The 18,327-nt window shown below is 42.6% G+C and overlaps 5 protein-coding genes across 5 annotated transcripts; 3 read left to right on the top strand and 2 right to left on the bottom strand.

The window, feature by feature from the left end:
- Positions 1-1,754: 1,754 nt before the first annotated feature.
- Positions 1,755-3,311, top strand: MELLADRAFT_68895 (uncharacterized protein; the record flags this gene model as incomplete). The annotated part of the gene is made up of 4 exons (XM_007417622.1): positions 1,755-1,834; positions 1,882-1,933; positions 2,031-2,886; positions 2,968-3,311. The coding sequence occupies 4 exons, from the start codon at positions 1,755-1,757 to the stop codon at positions 3,309-3,311; spliced, it is 1,332 nt and encodes a 443-aa protein (XP_007417684.1).
- A 1,621-nt stretch (positions 3,312-4,932) lies between these two features.
- On the top strand, positions 4,933-6,084 carry MELLADRAFT_40503 (uncharacterized protein; the record flags this gene model as incomplete). Its single annotated transcript, XM_007417613.1, has 6 exons — positions 4,933-4,987; positions 5,104-5,312; positions 5,417-5,486; positions 5,565-5,695; positions 5,787-5,924; positions 5,995-6,084. 6 exons carry the CDS (start codon positions 4,933-4,935, stop codon positions 6,082-6,084), a joined length of 693 nt encoding a protein of 230 aa, XP_007417675.1.
- A 308-nt stretch (positions 6,085-6,392) lies between these two features.
- On the bottom strand, positions 6,393-9,043 carry MELLADRAFT_113062 (uncharacterized protein; the record flags this gene model as incomplete). Its single annotated transcript, XM_007417654.1, has 7 exons — positions 6,393-6,763; positions 6,835-7,015; positions 7,144-7,494; positions 7,551-7,999; positions 8,080-8,204; positions 8,290-8,311; positions 8,389-9,043. 7 exons carry the CDS (start codon positions 9,041-9,043, stop codon positions 6,393-6,395), a joined length of 2,154 nt encoding a protein of 717 aa, XP_007417716.1.
- Positions 9,044-12,364: 3,321 nt separating this feature from the next.
- MELLADRAFT_73472 (uncharacterized protein) lies at positions 12,365-13,357 on the top strand (the record flags this gene model as incomplete). The annotated part of the gene is made up of 4 exons (XM_007417627.1): positions 12,365-12,528; positions 12,622-12,709; positions 12,784-12,876; positions 12,954-13,357. The coding sequence occupies 4 exons, from the start codon at positions 12,467-12,469 to the stop codon at positions 13,077-13,079; spliced, it is 369 nt and encodes a 122-aa protein (XP_007417689.1).
- A 745-nt stretch (positions 13,358-14,102) lies between these two features.
- Positions 14,103-16,338, bottom strand: MELLADRAFT_94958 (uncharacterized protein; the record flags this gene model as incomplete). The annotated part of the gene is made up of 8 exons (XM_007417640.1): positions 14,103-14,886; positions 14,946-15,050; positions 15,148-15,221; positions 15,300-15,431; positions 15,520-15,608; positions 15,687-15,865; positions 15,938-16,019; positions 16,089-16,338. The coding sequence occupies 8 exons, from the start codon at positions 16,336-16,338 to the stop codon at positions 14,103-14,105; spliced, it is 1,695 nt and encodes a 564-aa protein (XP_007417702.1).
- Positions 16,339-18,327: the final 1,989 nt, after the last annotated feature.

The raw sequence follows: 18,327 nt of genomic DNA, 5'->3' as shown, positions 1-18,327 counted from the left end.
TGTGATAAATCGACCGGAGAAGATGTAGTTATGGTTGCTATAAACCATCTGGGTAGTGATGCCCCTGATTTTAGTGTTTTTTTGGCCACAGGCAGGGGTTCGAGTCCCCGGGGTTCTGTTCTTTTGTTGGTGTGTACCTCGAATACGTTCCTGGAACGGCATGAGCAACCGGAGCCAGCGGTTCCTCCGGTTTCTCACAGAACGCTCCAGGAACCCCTGGTCACGGTTCCACCCACCGTGACCAGAGGTCACAAAGGCGGTTTCCTTCCACCGCATCGTGCGGTGGTGGGTACCGCCTTTGTGACCGAAACGTTGAAAACGTCTCAGAAAGGTTTTGACTAAATTAAAAGTCTGACGTTTCTGAGCGGCTCCAAAAACGGTTATTGCGCGGTGCGATTTACCCCCTGGTGTATTTGAGTACGTACTGAGATGTATATGTCACATAGCTATAAGCCTCTCATGAGGTCTGTATTGGCCCATTATTGTGGGCCAGGTACCCATGTCACTTGTGTGACTGGTGGGGGTGCAATACATGAAGACATGTCATGCAGCTGTGACATGACTCAGGGTGCGAAAATATTTTCTGTTTTCAACATGGCTGCGCAACCTGTATTCACTCCATGACCTCAATTTGCCCGGCGTGATTAGTGATAAATTATCTATGTAAATATATTAGTATGAGAAAATATTACTAATGATATTAATTCACGTAAATGATCACGGGAGGAAGAGTCAAGGAACCAATCCTCAGCACTCACATATCACGTAAAACTCACCAATGACAACAGGAAGTAAGAGCTCCAAGTCTACAACTACCAGTTTACCTAGGAGCATAGAAAAATATAAAAAGCCCGCCTTCTTAGCAAACAAGAAGGAGAGGCATCAATTTTCTACCAACCTGAATTTCAAAGTAACCGTTAATGTTCTTGTTTACCAAGTCCAGCATATATAAAAAACTCACTGTTCTCTATATGTTCCACTCATTAAGATAGTCCCTTAGCACTTCCTTGAAATTAAATCCAGTCAACATACACATATTTAATCTTCACCTTCTTCTTTCCCAATAAATAAACTTCCAGATCCTGATATATCTTGTTTCTCTATTTAATTCATAGTTGCTCAGTTAATTACTTGAATTCAACACCAGCACATTTATAACTTTAGGTCAAATAAGTACAATTTTAACGCAAACAGTTGCAGATGCTCTTCGGTATTATTGGGACCAACATAGATAACTCATTGTTACAAGCCCTTATTGTGGCACTACAACACTCCCACAGAACATTCAATGTAGGATGTATCCAAGACCCAAGAGCATCTGGTTACAAAAGACAACAATGTTAAAAAAAGTATAAAAAAATTGTAAGTGAAGCAACCAATCAAAGAACAGCTGCAAATCAGGCAGAGGTTTGAGCAAATCCCAAGGCAAGTTGCTTAGGGTTATGAATTGCTGTTGAATGAAAAAAACATAAGACCCTACGGGGTGGAAGCTGAAACATAACCACAACAAAATAACTTGACCAATAACATAACAACCACAAAGATAAAAATTCAGATAAAAAAATAACCACAAACTGATACCAACAAGTACTTTTTAAATGATAACAATAGTAATAATAATCTCTTTTTTTAGAACCAGTATAAATCAAACGAGAGCAGATAACCAAGAAACTGAGAGCAACTTAAAGAAACTAAAAAATTGCCAAAATAGATCAAAGGCAACCAACTAAAGCAACAGATTACAGGGAATAAAAATGGGAGGGTGGTCTGCTAAAGAGTCATGGGGGTACTATTTACGTTTCCGACCCATTGTCAATACTGGTACCGACTTCCAGTGAAGTGATAGCCGGATCTCTGGGGCTTGGCATGTACCGTGTATAGGGTCCGAGATGACGTATCGAGGCTGTACCGTGTTAAGCTGAGGTCATGCATCGTGAGTGTTTTCTCTCTCTGAGGCTTGAGCTGACCGTGCCTTGTTCCTTGATTTTAGTTTGAGAAACACCACCATCATCATATCCTACGACCTACAGGCTACAACTTTCTCCAACCCAAACATGAGCTTTCGTCGACACGCGTCCAAACCTCGACCTCTAGATCGTCTTCCCTCCTCACCAACACACTATGCCCCGCTCGTCAGCTCACCGCTCGTAACTCATTGCACTCGATCTTCTTCACCTGTTTCTTACGTTTCCTCGTCTTGCGATCCACCAATGGCTTCAAGTCCAGTGTCTGGCAAAGGATACATGCCTCTTTCCGATCTAATTGAACCTGAACCTGCTAGCGATGACACTGAGATGCAATTGGAAGATACCTTCGTACAATCTAATCTTTCTCATCTTGGACAGCCTTCGATCGGTAATTTCCATCCATCAGCATCTAGTAGCCCAGGTCCTAGTTGGCTCCCCACATTGGCTGCTCCACGTACTTTTCCGAACAATATGATTCACTCTGCTCATTCGGGTCTCGACACCACCAAATCGCATCGATCCGCCAGTTTCAAACAACCTATCTTTCATTCATCACATCGGTCTTCACCATCTCAAACGAGTGATCCTCCTTCGAGCTCACCTACGCCTGGCTCTAAGAGGGCCTTCAAATCCCGCTTTTCTTCGCCTCAAGGATCTTCATCTCCATCCCGATTGAGGCAACAAGCGGCTAGTCGAATAAGAGAGAATCAACGCAAAGGCTTGCTCACGTCTCGCAGGATCTTGTTAGAGGGTTTCCTTCCGGGAGGAACTGATCAGATGGCAGATGGTGATTGGACAGCTGAGGAATTTGCAATTCTAGAAGCTACAGATCGCAAAGAGAATTTCAATGCTCGACGACGATGGACACATGGATTGAATGAAGAGCAGTTGAACCCCGATGAATTGATCGCAGAAGAAGGTCAGGAATGGCTCTGGTTTTGATATTATAGTTTGTTCTATCCCTCATTGATAAGCTTGGCGGACTGCATCGTATCTACAGAAATGATGGGCGAACAATACGACGAACTTCCTCCAGATGAAGATTCTGACCCATCCCAAATCTACGCTGCCTATCAATCGGGCGAAAACGCCCTTAATTGCGACGATTACAATCCCCAGCTTGGCCAACAACAAGCCTCGGATGCTTGGCGTAGTCTGGGAGACATTTTGACGACCTCGCCGGCTATATGCCCTGCATGCCATACTTCAGGTTTAGGACCCACTCAGTCCTCGCCACCCGACGTACAATGTCGATCGTGTGCCTGGAGCTTGAGCTCAGAAACTTTGTCCATCATTGATCAAGAATTTCTTAATCATGGGTTAGTAGATATGTTCCCTTCTTGAAGCGTTTCATCATAGTGACCACCTTTCATTTTATACTATGCAGTCCTCAACCGACACATACACCAGTCATATCGTACAACGAGCATGTTGGGACTACTATCATGTGCTCTCATGCAACATGCGATGAAATCATAGCCCTATAACCTTGATCATCCCAATTATTAGGCCACGCTTTTTGGGTTTAAGCCCAACCTGAGTTTCAGCTTTTTTGTTTATCTGTATGCTTCCGCTCAAACGCGGTTGCACTTCAATCCAGCGCTTTCATTATACACGTTTTTTTTCACGTGCTAGCGCACATCCTGTACCACTTCATTTTAGCAAGTCTTCTTTGCATAATAGATATTCAACCCAAACAATATGTTAATTTGTTTAACACTCGATTCAATATTGACAATAGTATTGACCATTCTCTGGATGAACGCCTTCGCGCTTATATAGGTTTTGGCATAAAAATTGTGATTGTATTATAGTCTTCTTTTACATTTATCAATCATATAGTACTTATAGATTCAAGTTCCTTTTGAGTCTCTTGTTTAAAAAATCCTGAATTCATCTACCTTTTTCAAACTGGCTAAATAAACTTGGGCTCTAGTCTTGGCTTGTCAAAGTAATTCTTTACTTGCTCATGTGCAGATAATGGTACAACCGCTCGTTTAGACTGCAGTCAACTTCTCTTCAAATTTCATCCTTTGTAGGATGACTTTCAAAAACGCGATTCACAAATTGCACCCTCATAAAACTGGGTACACGGGTAGAATGTACCACTCGGGAGCAAACCGCTTGCGACACCACCCTTTAGATATCAAACACTTCTCAACATAGTACAATTGAAGCGAAGTGCAATTTAATCAATCTCAAATTGAGATTGCTGGTAATTTAATTCAACCATGAATCAAACACAAGTGGATTAAAGAAAAACGTGAGCATATTCAAGCCTTTGATCCAATGAGCTGACATCTGCAAGTGATGTCAATGATGGTACTAAGAAGTTTGTCAATATTTAGCACTTATGAATGAAGCAGGTGAGGAAGAGTGGTGTCAGTGAGATCAATATGAACCAAAATTATGTCCGCCAAAAGGAACATTTAAACACTTCTACATAGCATACCTCACTACTCATACAAGGTTTTATGGAGGTGGAATGCCAGGGATCTAATAAAAATTTCTCCGGTCTTGTTAGTATTCTTAATATTTCCCTTTATCCTTCTTTCTTTATTCTCAAGATACACACCTGTTTACATGCCTGGAGATGCATCAACCCGCTTGAATTGGGCATCAGATCTCCTGTCCATATTCAATTAAGATGGGTAAGGAGATATTGAAGTGAAACTTTCATCTTCAACCACAATAACATAACATTGGATATGTATGTTGCTCAGCCTCCGGATTGACATGCTTATGCAGTGCGCGAAGGGCGCGCTCTTCATATGACCATGAGCCTGCACTTCAATCGAGCCTTACGACGCCCGCGGCGGGCCCTACTACAGTCTACGACTCAGCTCGCTGGGTCAGAGTCGAAGGGCCGCGTTGCGTCCTTTCTCTTATATTTATATTCGGTCTCCAGTCTCCACAACTTGAGCGTAAGAACTTTTTCGTCAGAGCTTCCAGTCACTTTGGCAAGATGCGATGGCTTCCTTTGGAGTCCAACCCTGAAGTGATGAATGAATGGTCATCAGGTTCGATCAATGACTAGGTTTCAACCTTTCCTAGCTTGCTTTGAAGGAGCCTAGGAATCACTACTGCCATCAATCTGACGTCTTGATCTTTGTTTCTCATTGATACTTTTGTAAAGCCCTTGGGTTGTCGATCGACTCAGTCTCTTTCACAGATATCTATGGGCTAGACGAAGAACTTCTGGGCATGATTCCTACCCCTGTTTATGCGGTGTTGATGCTATTCCCGATAACTGAGAAATACGAGACTTTTCGCGCGGAGGAGAACGCGCGCGTTTCGAAGGAGCGAGCTGAAAGTGATGCAGATGAGCTTAAGAAATTGGATGAGGTGTTGTTTATCAAGTTAAGCCTTCACAAATTCCCCCAATACCTGCAACCGCGCATACATGCTCATTACACCACTGACCAAGTTGTTCCTTCATCAACAGACAGACCATTGGCAACGCTTGTGGCACTATGGGACTTCTGCACGCCCTAGCTAACAATCCAGATGTTCCCATTGGTATGACACGCCTTAAATGAACCTGTACCTTTGGACTCGAACTTATGTTCCGGGCTTTGGTTATCGTTTTTTCTGTAGCCCCAGGTCCACTCAAGTCACTCATAAGCCGGCTTCAAGGAAAGTCCCCATATGAGCGAGCCAAGATTATAGAAGAGGACTCTGAACTTGAAAAAGTTCACGCTAGCACTGCAAGGACCGGGCAATCAAGAGTAGGTGGTGTGATTTACTCGATCCGCCAGATGGCTCATCGTCTCCCTCTCTTAAACTGACGTGCAGCGTCTTTTTTGAACATGTCGATAGCTTCCGGGGGAAGACGAAGAAGTACTCTTACACTTTGTTTGCTTTGTAAAATCCCCGCAAGGCAATCGGTTAATTGAGTTGGACGGAAGGAAAGACTTTGCCATTGATCATGGCCCCTTGGAAGGAGACCTGCTGCATGTGTGTTTACCCTCTCAATGGAGATCTTCTATTACATATTCTGATCATGTTTTGCTCACTTCGATCATAGGCTGTTGTTCCGGTTGTCAAAAAATTCATGGCACTGGCCGATAATGATCTTCAATTTAACTTGATCGCACTGTGTCCCACTTCCCAATAGTCAGGATGATCACGAAATCGATCAAAATGTATTGGAAACTTCGCCGAAGTCTCATTATATGTTGTACCTAGTTCGTATTGTGTAGTACGTGGGGTTTTCAGTGACTCTAACTGAGCATGTCGATAATTTGAAAAGCATATCTCGTTATTTGAGCTCATGACCAAACATTGTAACACGCATTTTTGAAGTTCACCACACAGAAAACCGCGGTCGTACAAGGAATTAAATTTATGATAGTCTCGAAACTTGTGAGAAGGATGCAACGGTAAATCTAGACCCACAAACCCTACGCTATCCATCAAGACTTCCTATCTCCCTATTTCAGTTCCGCCTACACTTGTACCAAGCCAAGAGCTATTGCTAGTGATATGAGTACTATAAACATCGCTGGGATCTTCGGCAACAGTTCGAACCTCTTCTTCTTCATCGCCACTTACTTGTCGTCTTTCTGGGACAGTAGCCGTGTGAATTTGAATATCCGTCGTTTCACCAGCCTTGGGTGCTTGAGTGGTTAATTTTGTGGTTGTCTTCTTGTAAGGAAACTCGACCTCTTGGCCTGTTGTCCACAGTGTGATCGATTTGACCGGCCCCACATAACGATCCTGACCATATATCATCCAGGTAGCGGTACCCCACGCGGTTACAGCAACAAGAAAGAGAGGTGACCATGACCAGGTAGCTAGAGATAAAAACCAAGAATTGCAATTTAAGATAAATATGACAAATCATAAGGCGTGCTCAAAGGCTTACCTGCGCTGATGGGTAAACCGGTCGGACAAGCCATCAGACAAAGTGCAAATGTCAGAAAAATAAGACTGATCCAAGCACAAGGCCGGCTCAAACCACGGAGATTCCACACATTCCTTCCATCGTACTGAAGGACGTCCTTGTCGCAGCATAAGTATATCGCAACTGGTACGAGATAACAAATCTACCCAACAAGTGGCAAACGAAGCAAACCAGTAAATTAGTCTTGAGACTCAGTTTTTTGAATTCTTGAACATAAGAGGTTGCGCGTAATTACAATCAAATGATAAGAGAGAGTCTGAGACGACTTACAAGAAGTAAATAGCTAGCCGACGTGATCAAAGATTCTGTGAAAATGTTTGCTTTGATGTTGATTACCGCAGCAGCAAGGATACTACATCCAACCAGTAAGCCTGTGGCCATTCGAGGAATGCGATGTTCAGTGCTGACTTTACGCCAAACATGTGCAAAAGGAAATCCACGATCTCGAGCCATGGCCCATGTAAATCGACTTGCGGAAAATAACTGAGCAACGTCTTCAAGAAACATTAAAATTAAGAGACAGCACAAAATTAATAGCGCCGCCGGTCGAGGGCAATGTGCGAATATCAAATCCACTAAATGTGTCCTTAACATCGAGCGATCCTCAAGTGGCGGTAGAGTCTAAAACATGAAAAGTTTTAGCAAGCGATCCAACCTTTTCGAATAGAAACACTTACAGCGGATAGGACGACATTTAATATGCAGCCTAGGACGTAACTAATCAAAGTACTGTAGAAGAGGGCTTTGGGCACATTTGAAGCGGGCTGTTTGGTTTCTTCGGCTAGATGCGCTGATGCTTCGGCCCCAAAAGCCAATGATACCAGAGACCAACCCATGAAGAATACGAATCCATCGCTGTCAAAATCTGTATCATTTTCGAACCGGTTGAACATGTCTGGGAATTCCACCTTAGCGTTGGAGGTGAGGATGAGAGTAAGACAGAGAATCAAATAAAGGCAAATCGCAAAGACGCCAAGGGTGATCCAGAGTTTAGGTGAGCGAGCAGTAGACGTCGAGACGGAGAAGCCACAACCGATAAGGTATCCTGCATTGATGAGAAACTTTTGCCACCCTTCTACTTTCCATTTGACGCCAGCCCCAATAAACGTACTGATAATCAATGAGGCTGTTTTTATCATATCAGCAGTTCATAGTCAGCTCCAAATGTAAATTCATTTGATTGGAGGGCCCAAGTGATTGGCTTACTAAATTGTGAAGTTAGAGCGACCTGAATGACCACATGAGCGAAAAAGAGAAGTGTCCCTATGAGCCAGCTGATAAATCTCGCCCAATCTCTCAGTTGAGGGTTCGCCCGTGCAAGCTTAAATGTCCTACAGAAAGATAAGATATCGGGATATGGTAAGTTGAGGCAAAACGAATAAGAGATTGGCTCAAGAAAGACATATGAATCTTTACCAGGTTAACATTGCTCCAGCGGCTGATGAGATCATATTTCGCATATGGTAAATAGCGTTTCAGGATGATCATATCCAGACAGAAATAAGTTTGACGTACCAGGAAAAGCGGATGACATTTCCGCAATCACTGCACTGAGGCAAATCATCACGGCCATTCCCAACAAGTATCCCCAAAATATAACTGATGGTCCACCCCAGGACATTGCGGTGATCATCCCTATAGCAGAGCCAGGTATAGTACCGATGTTCAAACATGACAACGATAATGATGACCAAAAATTCCAGTCACGAAAAAGTTCTTGTCTATACCCTAGCCAAGCCAGCTGCGCTTGTGTCTCGGCGTCTGTTGGTAAAGGATTATGCGTGTGGAAAGTGCGAATAGAGGGAGCAACTCGGGTGATATCTTCTGGATTGTCGGAGTCCAAATTTTGAATTGAGCCCAAGGACCTCTGCGACGAAAGATGATAGACCGGTGCACGGATTTTGACTGAAGATGATACCCCAGGAAGAGATATCATTGAAGCGGCTCGTGAGATAGAACTCTTGGTGCCCGTAGGATCTTGGACCAAGGATGCATGATTCCTCTGAAATGAAGCAATAGTGGGAGAAGGGCGTTGCGGAGGTAGAGGAGGGCCCGGGGTATGTATTGACGCGTGAGAAGCAACACTGTTCGGGAGCTCGTTGATAGAAAGCGGGTGACCCAAGTCGGCGTTGCTCGGCGCGTGGCATGCTTTGTGTTCGTGCGAAGGCATTCTCCCAAAGCTGAGTGGTTATACCTGATATATATATATATGTGGTTGAGCGAAGGGGCGATACTCGAAGCTGTTCAACAAGCTATAAGACGACCCTAGATTATCCAGAGTGATGAGACCAAGATGTCCCGTGAATATATCAGTCACACAAACAGGTGCAAAATATTACCAACAGCTTTATACCTTTTAAGCTGTGCCTCAAGGTAGCGTGTAGATTTTATTTTGAGTCGATGTGCTTAATTCGTAAAATAAACAATGCTTAGGCAGTGCGCATCCACAGCGAAGAAAAGACGACAATGAGCACGCGTTCAGCTCGGTGTTGAAAAAGGGAGGTATTGGAAGATGATGGGTACCAATAAATGCGCAAGGCCTTATGGCGATCGGCACTCTACAAAGACAAGATGCTTAATAGATTTGACAGGCATATCCCACATTGACCGTAAGATAACTGGATGAACGACCTTAAATGACCCGGGATGAAAATAAGTATCTTGTATATGCCTCAGGCTCAGCGCGTTGAGAATAAAATCTTATGATCTTTCAAGCTTCATCATGAAAAGCGTGGGTCAAGAATTCGCATCAAGAATGCCAGATAAGGAGTATTGCTGTGCATGTACCGGCTTCCACCGGCGAGCTGAAAGCCGCAGCGGTGCCGAGCGAATTCCTGGTATCGACACAGTCAAGTCAAAAAAGCTTCTCCCAAATCCCCCCAATTCGCTCAAGTGTTGAGAGCAAACTGGTCAAGCTGATCATCGTAAGCGCCACTCGCGAGCTTGTAAACTCCCCTACACACGACTACAATCCTTGACCCGGTGTTGGAATCTTGATGCTCGTGGTAAACTGATAGATAGCCCCAAGCTTACATATTTGTTTGTTATTGAAGTTATATTTGCACGCAGCAAAGTCTTGAAGGAAATTCAATACTTGAGTAAACCTTGAGCGGAATGCGGTGTCCGCAATCGCATTGCTCTGATACTTCCCCTTCTTCCTAAGAAGCAATTTCACCGATTACGTCCCCGATAGAGTGGTGCCGCACTACAACTTGGAGATAAATTTGTAGTAAAGTACATTGCGGCTGCAATCCGTGGGAAAGACTGGAACGTCGGGTTTAGATAGGCAGATAAAGGGCAGATGATAATGATACTGCTGGTACTGTGATAGCCCTCCACTTTCGGCACAACGATTTCTTGGGTCCCAATCTTGATTCAATTGAAAAGTCAACTTTACCATCCTTGATTCCTTGCACAAGTTCACTCGCCAAAGCTGAGCTATCTGACACCACCCGTCCTCTACCTATCTGACTCACCACAGCAGATGCTGTCCTAAACACCCAACCCCGCAACTTAATATTTCACGCTGTAAAAAATGTATGACGGAACTGGTAACGCGCCCTCCAATGAGACTTGTATGAGTTGTGTGCTAGTGCCGAGTAGATCAACACCAAATGTGAGAATGATGAAGCCCCCCATTTTGCTCGACTGACTTGAGGAATGACGACAGATCTGATCAGCTCATACATGTGAATCAATCCAAAGATGACTCACTGTGACACCGCATGTCCTACCGTGTAATTTAAGTCCTCAAGAACTGGATTCATGCCAATCATGTTCAAAAAAGAAACCTCTGCGTTGCAAAACCTGCCCCTGATGAACAACTCAACAGATAGCCTATTTACATCAGCGCAACAGATCAAATATGCGCTGATGAAACGCTCTGATAACTCAGCGACTCTCAGCAGGAAGAGCTACATACGGAAGCCGTGACGTGAAGTGACCGCCACCGTTTTTTCAAAACTTCGGTTTTCGGTTTTCGGTTTTCGGTTTTTGGAATTTGGGCATGTCCTTCAATTTTTGATACACACCACGGGCTACCATCACCGAGAACACCAACTGACACCATCACCACCACCAAGGGTTTATTCCACACTCGTATTTTCACTCAGCACCCACCACCGAGCATTTTTTCCACATCTGTCTTTTCACCACCAGCTAGCTATGTACGAACATCACCACCCACCACCGAGCTATCTTTTCACACTTGTCTTTTCACCAATCTAGCTATCACCACCACCACCCAGCTTGAGTATCTTTTATCAAAGTCCAGACTTGTTTCAATTATCACTCACTCAATCAACTTGGTATCATTTACAGTCAATAAACTTGTAATCAACTTGGTATCATTCACAGTCAATAAACTTGTAATCAACTTGGTATCATTTACAGTCACAAATCACCTTACCCCTCAATCAATCAACAACCTTTCTGATCAAAGAAACTGTTGGTTTTCCAAATAGGTTGAATTTTGAGGAGGTGATTGTCAAGATCAACCTCAATTGTTTGAGAACTCAGAATAATCAAAAATACTTGGCATACATTTTTTAAAACAGCCTCATGATTGAAATGTTGTAAGTTGTGTAAAACAATCAATAAGTAAGTGATACAAACTCTGTGAAATGATCAGGTTCCAGATTGTAATCACCATGATTTGTGATTATACTCTTTGCAATTCGAAGATACTTATGTAAATTTTTTGTTCAGATGAGGGCCAGCCAATTCAGCATTTTGATGTGTAGTTAGTGTAAGAATTAATGGATTGATAAGAAGTTAAAGAAGAAACTTCAAAGGTGAACACAATGAGTGTTGAGATAAGAGCTTTCAGAGTTAGTTGTGATGTGTAGTAGGATCGAGTGGATCAATTTTTTGTTGAGATAAGAGCAAGCCGATGGAGCTTTTTGATGCAATGGGTAGTTTAAACATTAGTGGTTCGATATGAAGTTGACAAAGAAATTTAAAAGGTTAACACAACAGGTGTTGAGATAAGAGCTCGCCAATTCGACTGTGATGTGTAGTAGGATCTATTAGTTTAATTTGAACTACAATACTTTGGTATTGATTGATACGATTGAAGTTGATGAGATTTGAGATGTGGTTTGATTGAGTCAAAGTCTGGATATTTGAAGGCACAAGAGTTGAATCGGTCGAGCAGTTTGACCGACTCACTGTAAATTGAGAGGGAGGCATGGTTGCTTTTCAAAAAAATTGAAGGAAATGCCCAAATTCCAAAAACCGAAAACCGAAAACCGAAAACCAAAAACCGAAAACCGAAAACCGAAGTTTTGAAAAAACGGTGGCGGTCACTTCACGTCACGGCTTCCGTAGCTACAGGAATTGACCATACTTCTGCTGTTATGAATATTTGAGCTTTTTGGTTAGGTGTTATGTATATACGCTCAGCCTAGTTTAAGTACATACGAGAGTTCTGGCTAGGTGTTATGTATAAATCACTTTGTATGCTCAAGTTGAAATTGATTTTGCATGAATGGAGTGAAGAATGTTCTATATCCTTTCAACTAAGAACCTTCCAACTCACTCCGAACTGATCAGAATCACGAATTGGTCAAATTAATCTTTCAACTTTCACGATATGGCAACCAACGGCTCCTCTAACAATCCCGCTCCCTATTTCGAATTATATCGTAGATCGAGGTGTGCAGAATCGACTGCTTTCTCATCGCTTCACTAACCAGTCTACTTCAATACTTCAAATGCACCCTAATGTTTCTTTTTGTTTAACACTAGTGTCGGTCTTGCGTTAACGGATGCCTTGGACGAGTTGATTCAAAGTGGTCACATCAATCCACAATTGGCTTTGACAGTCTTGAAGCAGGTTAGACTCACCCACCTTCGCGAGATTCTCACCCCTTTTTGTATTCATTTTGTTGATTGATCATCTTGATATAGTTCGATAAGTCGGCCTCTCACGTCTTATCCACCCAACTTCGTTCGAAATGTCAAATTAAAGGACATTTATCAACTTATCGGCTGTGCGATGAGGTGTGTCGCAATTAGGTCGTGCACGTTATACTATCATCAGTCTATTGGAGACTTACGCTGATTTTTAACTTTAAAAGGTATGGACATTTCTTCTACATGATTCTATTTTCAAGTTAGAAGGCGGAGAACAAGTCGGTCCAGTGAAACGAGTCAAGATTGTAGCATGCAAGGGTAATGCCGGAGCAACTGCTCCTCCTGCGTAGTTCTTCATTCAATCAGCCGGGACAAGAGGTGTCCGTTTTGACGTTCCTACTCTGTGAAACTTATCACTCTATCTCCTTCAACATCGAAAAGATTCAGACAAGCAGGCAGAATAAGCAACATACATTATGAAGTAAATCCTGTTTTCGATTCCAGAAGTGAGGTCCTCATCATTTCATATCACATTTTGCATGGTAGACCACCCCTTTTCTAATTCAAATTGACCGTACATATATGTATCTTCCTCGTATGTTGTAAGGTCTACATTCTCATTGCTTGTTTTACTGACATTGCAAACTAAATAAAAGCTCTGACCTGCTGGAAAAAAATAACGGGAACCAAGATTTGTGGCACTTCGGAACAAATTAGCTGTGAAAGACCTCTGTAGACAAACGACACTCCTGTATCACATGCAAATTAACTTGGTCTTGGAATGAGACTCCGAGTGAAGCATCACCCGAGCCCTCCAGCAACCAGTCCCACTAAACCGCATAACAACAGAGGAAATGGTAAAGTGATGCTTGATAGTTACAAAAACGCTTGCATCATACAATCAGGCGCGTCACAACCTCCAGTTTGATTAGAAAGCTTTTGTGTTTCTCTCGATCACTTAATGAGTCACACGGCAAGGAAATTAACATCTTCACTCAAGATTACAATTCTGAAGGACGCAATACTACTCAATTCAATTCAATTACAATGGAGAACTTCCAAAGCTATTTACAAAGTAAAATGCATCGGCCTTCTTCGAATAATATAATGATACAATTTGCTAGTATTCTAAATAAATTTGGTGCACGCGTCCGTTTCGTTTGAGTTTTATTCATTTTTTGCGCACGCACCATGAAAAGATCAAAAGATAGAAAAACGCGGAAAAACACAGGCACTTCTTCAACTTCTCGAGTGATGCAAAACAGCAAAGACCTGAATCAATGAAAAAAAACAAGTAATGACCGCGAAGCGGAAAGTTAAAACAGTCAAGCTTTTGAATTTAAGCTGCCGAGTTGAAGTCGTGCTCAATTTTTTTATTCGTGTGCCTCAGATTCAGAATCAATGACTCCTTGAGTCTCGAAGCGAGCTTGATCGGTCCCTTGAGTGGGACTTGGCATGACGAAGGGTCCACTGAAGCAAATTCCAGGTGAGGGATGTGATTCAGTCGTGGTAGGCGCATATATTTGAGGTCTGACCGCCTCCCAAGAGTAAGGATCGGCTGGGTACATCTGCAAGTCATGGGAGTAGTTCTGTTGTTGAGGATCTCCAGATACATAAAAGAAATTGATTGCAGTGTTACCAGATTGTGGTCTCATGAACTGGTCGTTGGGCGGAAATTGTGGACTGCACGGTGTAACGAAACTGGCTTGAGAATAGGACATATTGGTATGGTACCAGGTGGGCGGAGAAAAACTAAGAGGAGCACCAGGTGGGTGGTATGCATGGTTGTGATGATCATTCAAGATGGGTAGTGAGGTGGGAGGAGGGGCGGGAGGGGTTGCGTTGAGGCTCGATGGTTCCGATGGACTAGACATAGATGTTTCGAAAGGTGATGACAACATAGGCATGACAAAAGGAGGGGCTGTGGCGGTGAGAGAAGCTGGTTGACCGTCATGCGTTGAGCTGAAGGTACCAGAGAAAGGACTCATACTATCCTGTGGACTTCTGATAGAACTGATCGGGGAGGTTATGTCGATTCGCTGGTTTTTGTTGCTAGTCTCGGAGAAAAACTTCAAATTGGGATGCACTTTCAAGTCAGGTGAATTGATGTTTTCGAAAGGATCAAGATCATGGCGAGAGCGCGCAGTTCGTTTCCATCTTCAAAGAAAAAAGTTAGCGAGTGAATCTGCCAATCACATGCCAAGCGGAGAACTCACTCCTTTTGGGCTTTGCTATCAGCCATTCTACATTGTATGTGATGGTCTGTTCCATCGACCGCTAAGCCGTGTAGCGCCTGAACGAAATGGAGGGCTAACTTGCGACTCACGAGTCTTAATAAACCATGAGATGAACATTGTCAACATCGAGACAAATTCTCTGAACAGAGATGATTCAAGGAGTGACTGAAAGATATTTTACCTGACAAAGCCGACGCCACGATTAGTACCAGAAGCGCCCATGTTTTCGTCGTCGCGCTCGCGCAGAAGGCGGATCTGCATGAGAGAAGACCACAGGCAGATTAGTATCAGCAAATAGCAATGTGGTGTGTCCCAAGAGTAAATTTCACTGACAGAGGAGATGGGTGTGTCTCCGAAAAGAGCAATTAAATCCTGCTCAACCCAGTGATGCGGTAAATTCGAAAGGTAGACGTTGGCGCTTGACGGGTCAGCAAGACTGGAAAGCATTCCTCTCGAAGTTTCGCGCTGAGCACCATAAACCAAATACACGGCTAGTCAGCATGGAAGCACCGGAGGGCAATGCAGAAAATGTAGAAAGGGATTGGGTACAAACCGCAAAGCTAGCCTGGTAACCCTCACCTCGCAGACCATCGATACAAATCGAAGCAGCCTGAGTGCTAGACCAGAGGCAAAAACCATAACCTATCGAGGAAAACAGATCAAAACCCAATTCAACGTCTGATTCATCTATAAGATTATTATCTGGGCATCAAGTATCACCTTTACAGACACCGATTTTCGAGGTATCACCTTCTTCTACCATCACTTTGACACTGAGGATTTTATGTCTAGCAGCTGAGCTGAGTTTCAAAGTGGCGGAAGTACAAAGTTTTTCTAGATCACCATCCGTAAAAGAAGGAGGCAAAGGTCGTATGTAGACATTCGGGGACGGTGCAGTGCTGGGTATATGATGAAAAAGTCGTTTTAGTATGGCGTCCATAAAAATAGAATCTTCATGGTTTTGCACATACCGATTAATTGGTCCCTTTTGATATCTATCACGAATTTTTGGAAAGCTTAAAGGTGGATAGGGATTGCGGGCAGTACGAAAGACTGACAGAAAAAAAAGATAGCAGATGTCGGCCAAAATCTAAGTGGAGCAAATAAGATAGATGAAATTACATTTGGCAGACTGGATTTGGCCTCCGCTCGAATGACTAGATCGAGTAAGGGCTGTGGCGGGACTGGTTGGACTCGTAGAAGGTGATGTCGATCGATCGCCATCACCATCAAGACCACACTCCGATCTTTCGGTGGAGTCATCAGAAGTTGAAGAAACCATGGGTGTAACTGAACGCGAAACATCATCACTGAGGTCTAACCAAGCCCATCTATCCTCATGGTTAGATCGAGAAGAAAGTGAATTAGACATATTAGGAAGAGAGATACGCCGAGGTAAAGTCTTCCTAAGAGAAACAGACGGTGAGGTAAAGGAAGAATCTGAAGACATTTTGAGACGAGATGATATTATTTATCTATGACAGGCGCACTGATACTATTTAGAATCAAATGTAAAGAAAAAAGACACTAGCCAATCTGAAATTGAAGCTGAAGTCGAATCTAACCAATTTCCTCTTTTCGGATGGCTTTTTTTACTGAGAGAAGGAAAGGATAGAAGAGTGAGAGAGAGAGTTATCTGTTAGGATGAGATGGATAGATAAAGGTCATTTCGAGAAAAGGGAAAGCCATTTTAAACAAAAGAAAGAATCGATGAAGAGGTGAATTTTGAACGGTCAAGAGTGAATTCGAAATGATCTCATGACCTCATTTCAAAAAGCCAAGTAACAAACCATCATCATCGTCACTTTGAGAATAGCTGTGAAATAAATAGAAAGGAAGATCAACAAATGTGAAGTATGTAAGCCTAAAGTAAGCCTGATTGAAGAGGAAATTGATGCGACAGTCAATCTTTTTTGATTTCTTCAAGTCCCGAGTTTACCATTACCGGTTTGTTGTTCAGATGATTGGTCGAAGTTCTAATCAGAGTTGAGGTTCAATGGAATTGATAAAATGACGACGACGATGATGAAGATTGAAGTTTGACTTTAACTCGATCAAAATTCAAACCAATGGCAATACCAAGAGAAGGGATCCAATTCGATTCCTTCTTCAACTCATCAGACCCAAAATACATCCACCCATCTGAGAAGAATTGAATTATTAGGATCACACCTAAAACCAGTAAGCAGATTGTAAAGACGCCAAGTATGTTGGCTTTGTAATCGATGATGATTCTTTAATTTCTTGAGATCAGATAGAGAGAGAGAGAGAGAGAGAGAAGGAGAACCATCAGACTTGGTCTTTGAAATCATACCGAGTCTACTAGTTATCGACTCCCAAGATCCCGAACGGATTTTACTAATCTTAGTCTCAGTCTGGCTGACAATTGGACCTTTCAAAAATTATCAGAATGACATCATCTTTTTCAATCAACTTTGAAGTCATACTTGGACAATTTTAACGAAAGAGAATTATCGTGGTGCATACATCAAGTCCATACCCGAGCTCAGTCGATGCATCATATGTCACTTGAAGTAAACAAGAAATTTACTTTCTCGGGGTTTAGCCATCCTATCATTATGAGGTCAAACTACCTTCTTTGAAATTGTGAACATGTATAATCGAAAGGATGGACTATAGTCAACCGTTTGGACTTTGCACCATCAACACTCATCTCACAATTATTCCTAAGGTGTCAGTGCTCGGTTGGATGTTCAATCACTCAAAGATGAGTGGGTTTTTCATTTGAGCCGTTATACTTCAAGTTCAATTAACCATATTGGTTCTCTCCTACGAATAATTTTTATCACCGGATGCCTATTCATAACCGTATAAACACAGCATGGGGGCTTCTTGTAAGGTTCTCGGTAAGAACCTTCACCAAAGCCACACTCTCAGTTCTCACACTGCGCCAAATTGCAAATTTACCGTGGAGTTTAGAAAATTGAGTAGACATAGAAAATTATAGCGAAGCTGGCAAGGGTCAGAAAAATATGAAAAAATAATGGGAGGGCCCTTTGATGCATTCCGATTGTCTGGCATATTTTTTCATATTTTTAAAACCACAATGCATATAACACTACACAAAATATAATATCTTCTGGGCAGAAAATATAAAAACCAACAAACAGTGATATTGAGCAGTCTTGGAGAGAGACAAAAATACACAAAAATATGCATATTGTTCCTATGGCTGAGACCTTGGATTTGAGTATTTTTTTGTTTTTTTAGTGTGCATGTTGTTGATTGTACTAACAAAAGACCTACAAGTTTCTCAGATTACAACCTGTAACACACATTGGAATTTTGCCAAGGGGTGACAAGGGCATATCTGGAATTCTATATCCCTCATCTATTTTGC

The sequence above is a fragment of the Melampsora larici-populina genome (assembly GCF_000204055.1).
Source record: "Melampsora larici-populina 98AG31 unplaced genomic scaffold MELLAscaffold_76, whole genome shotgun sequence".
NCBI lineage: Eukaryota > Fungi > Basidiomycota > Pucciniomycetes > Pucciniales > Melampsoraceae > Melampsora > Melampsora laricis-populina.
This window is presented reverse-complemented; position numbering and strand designations above follow the sequence as displayed.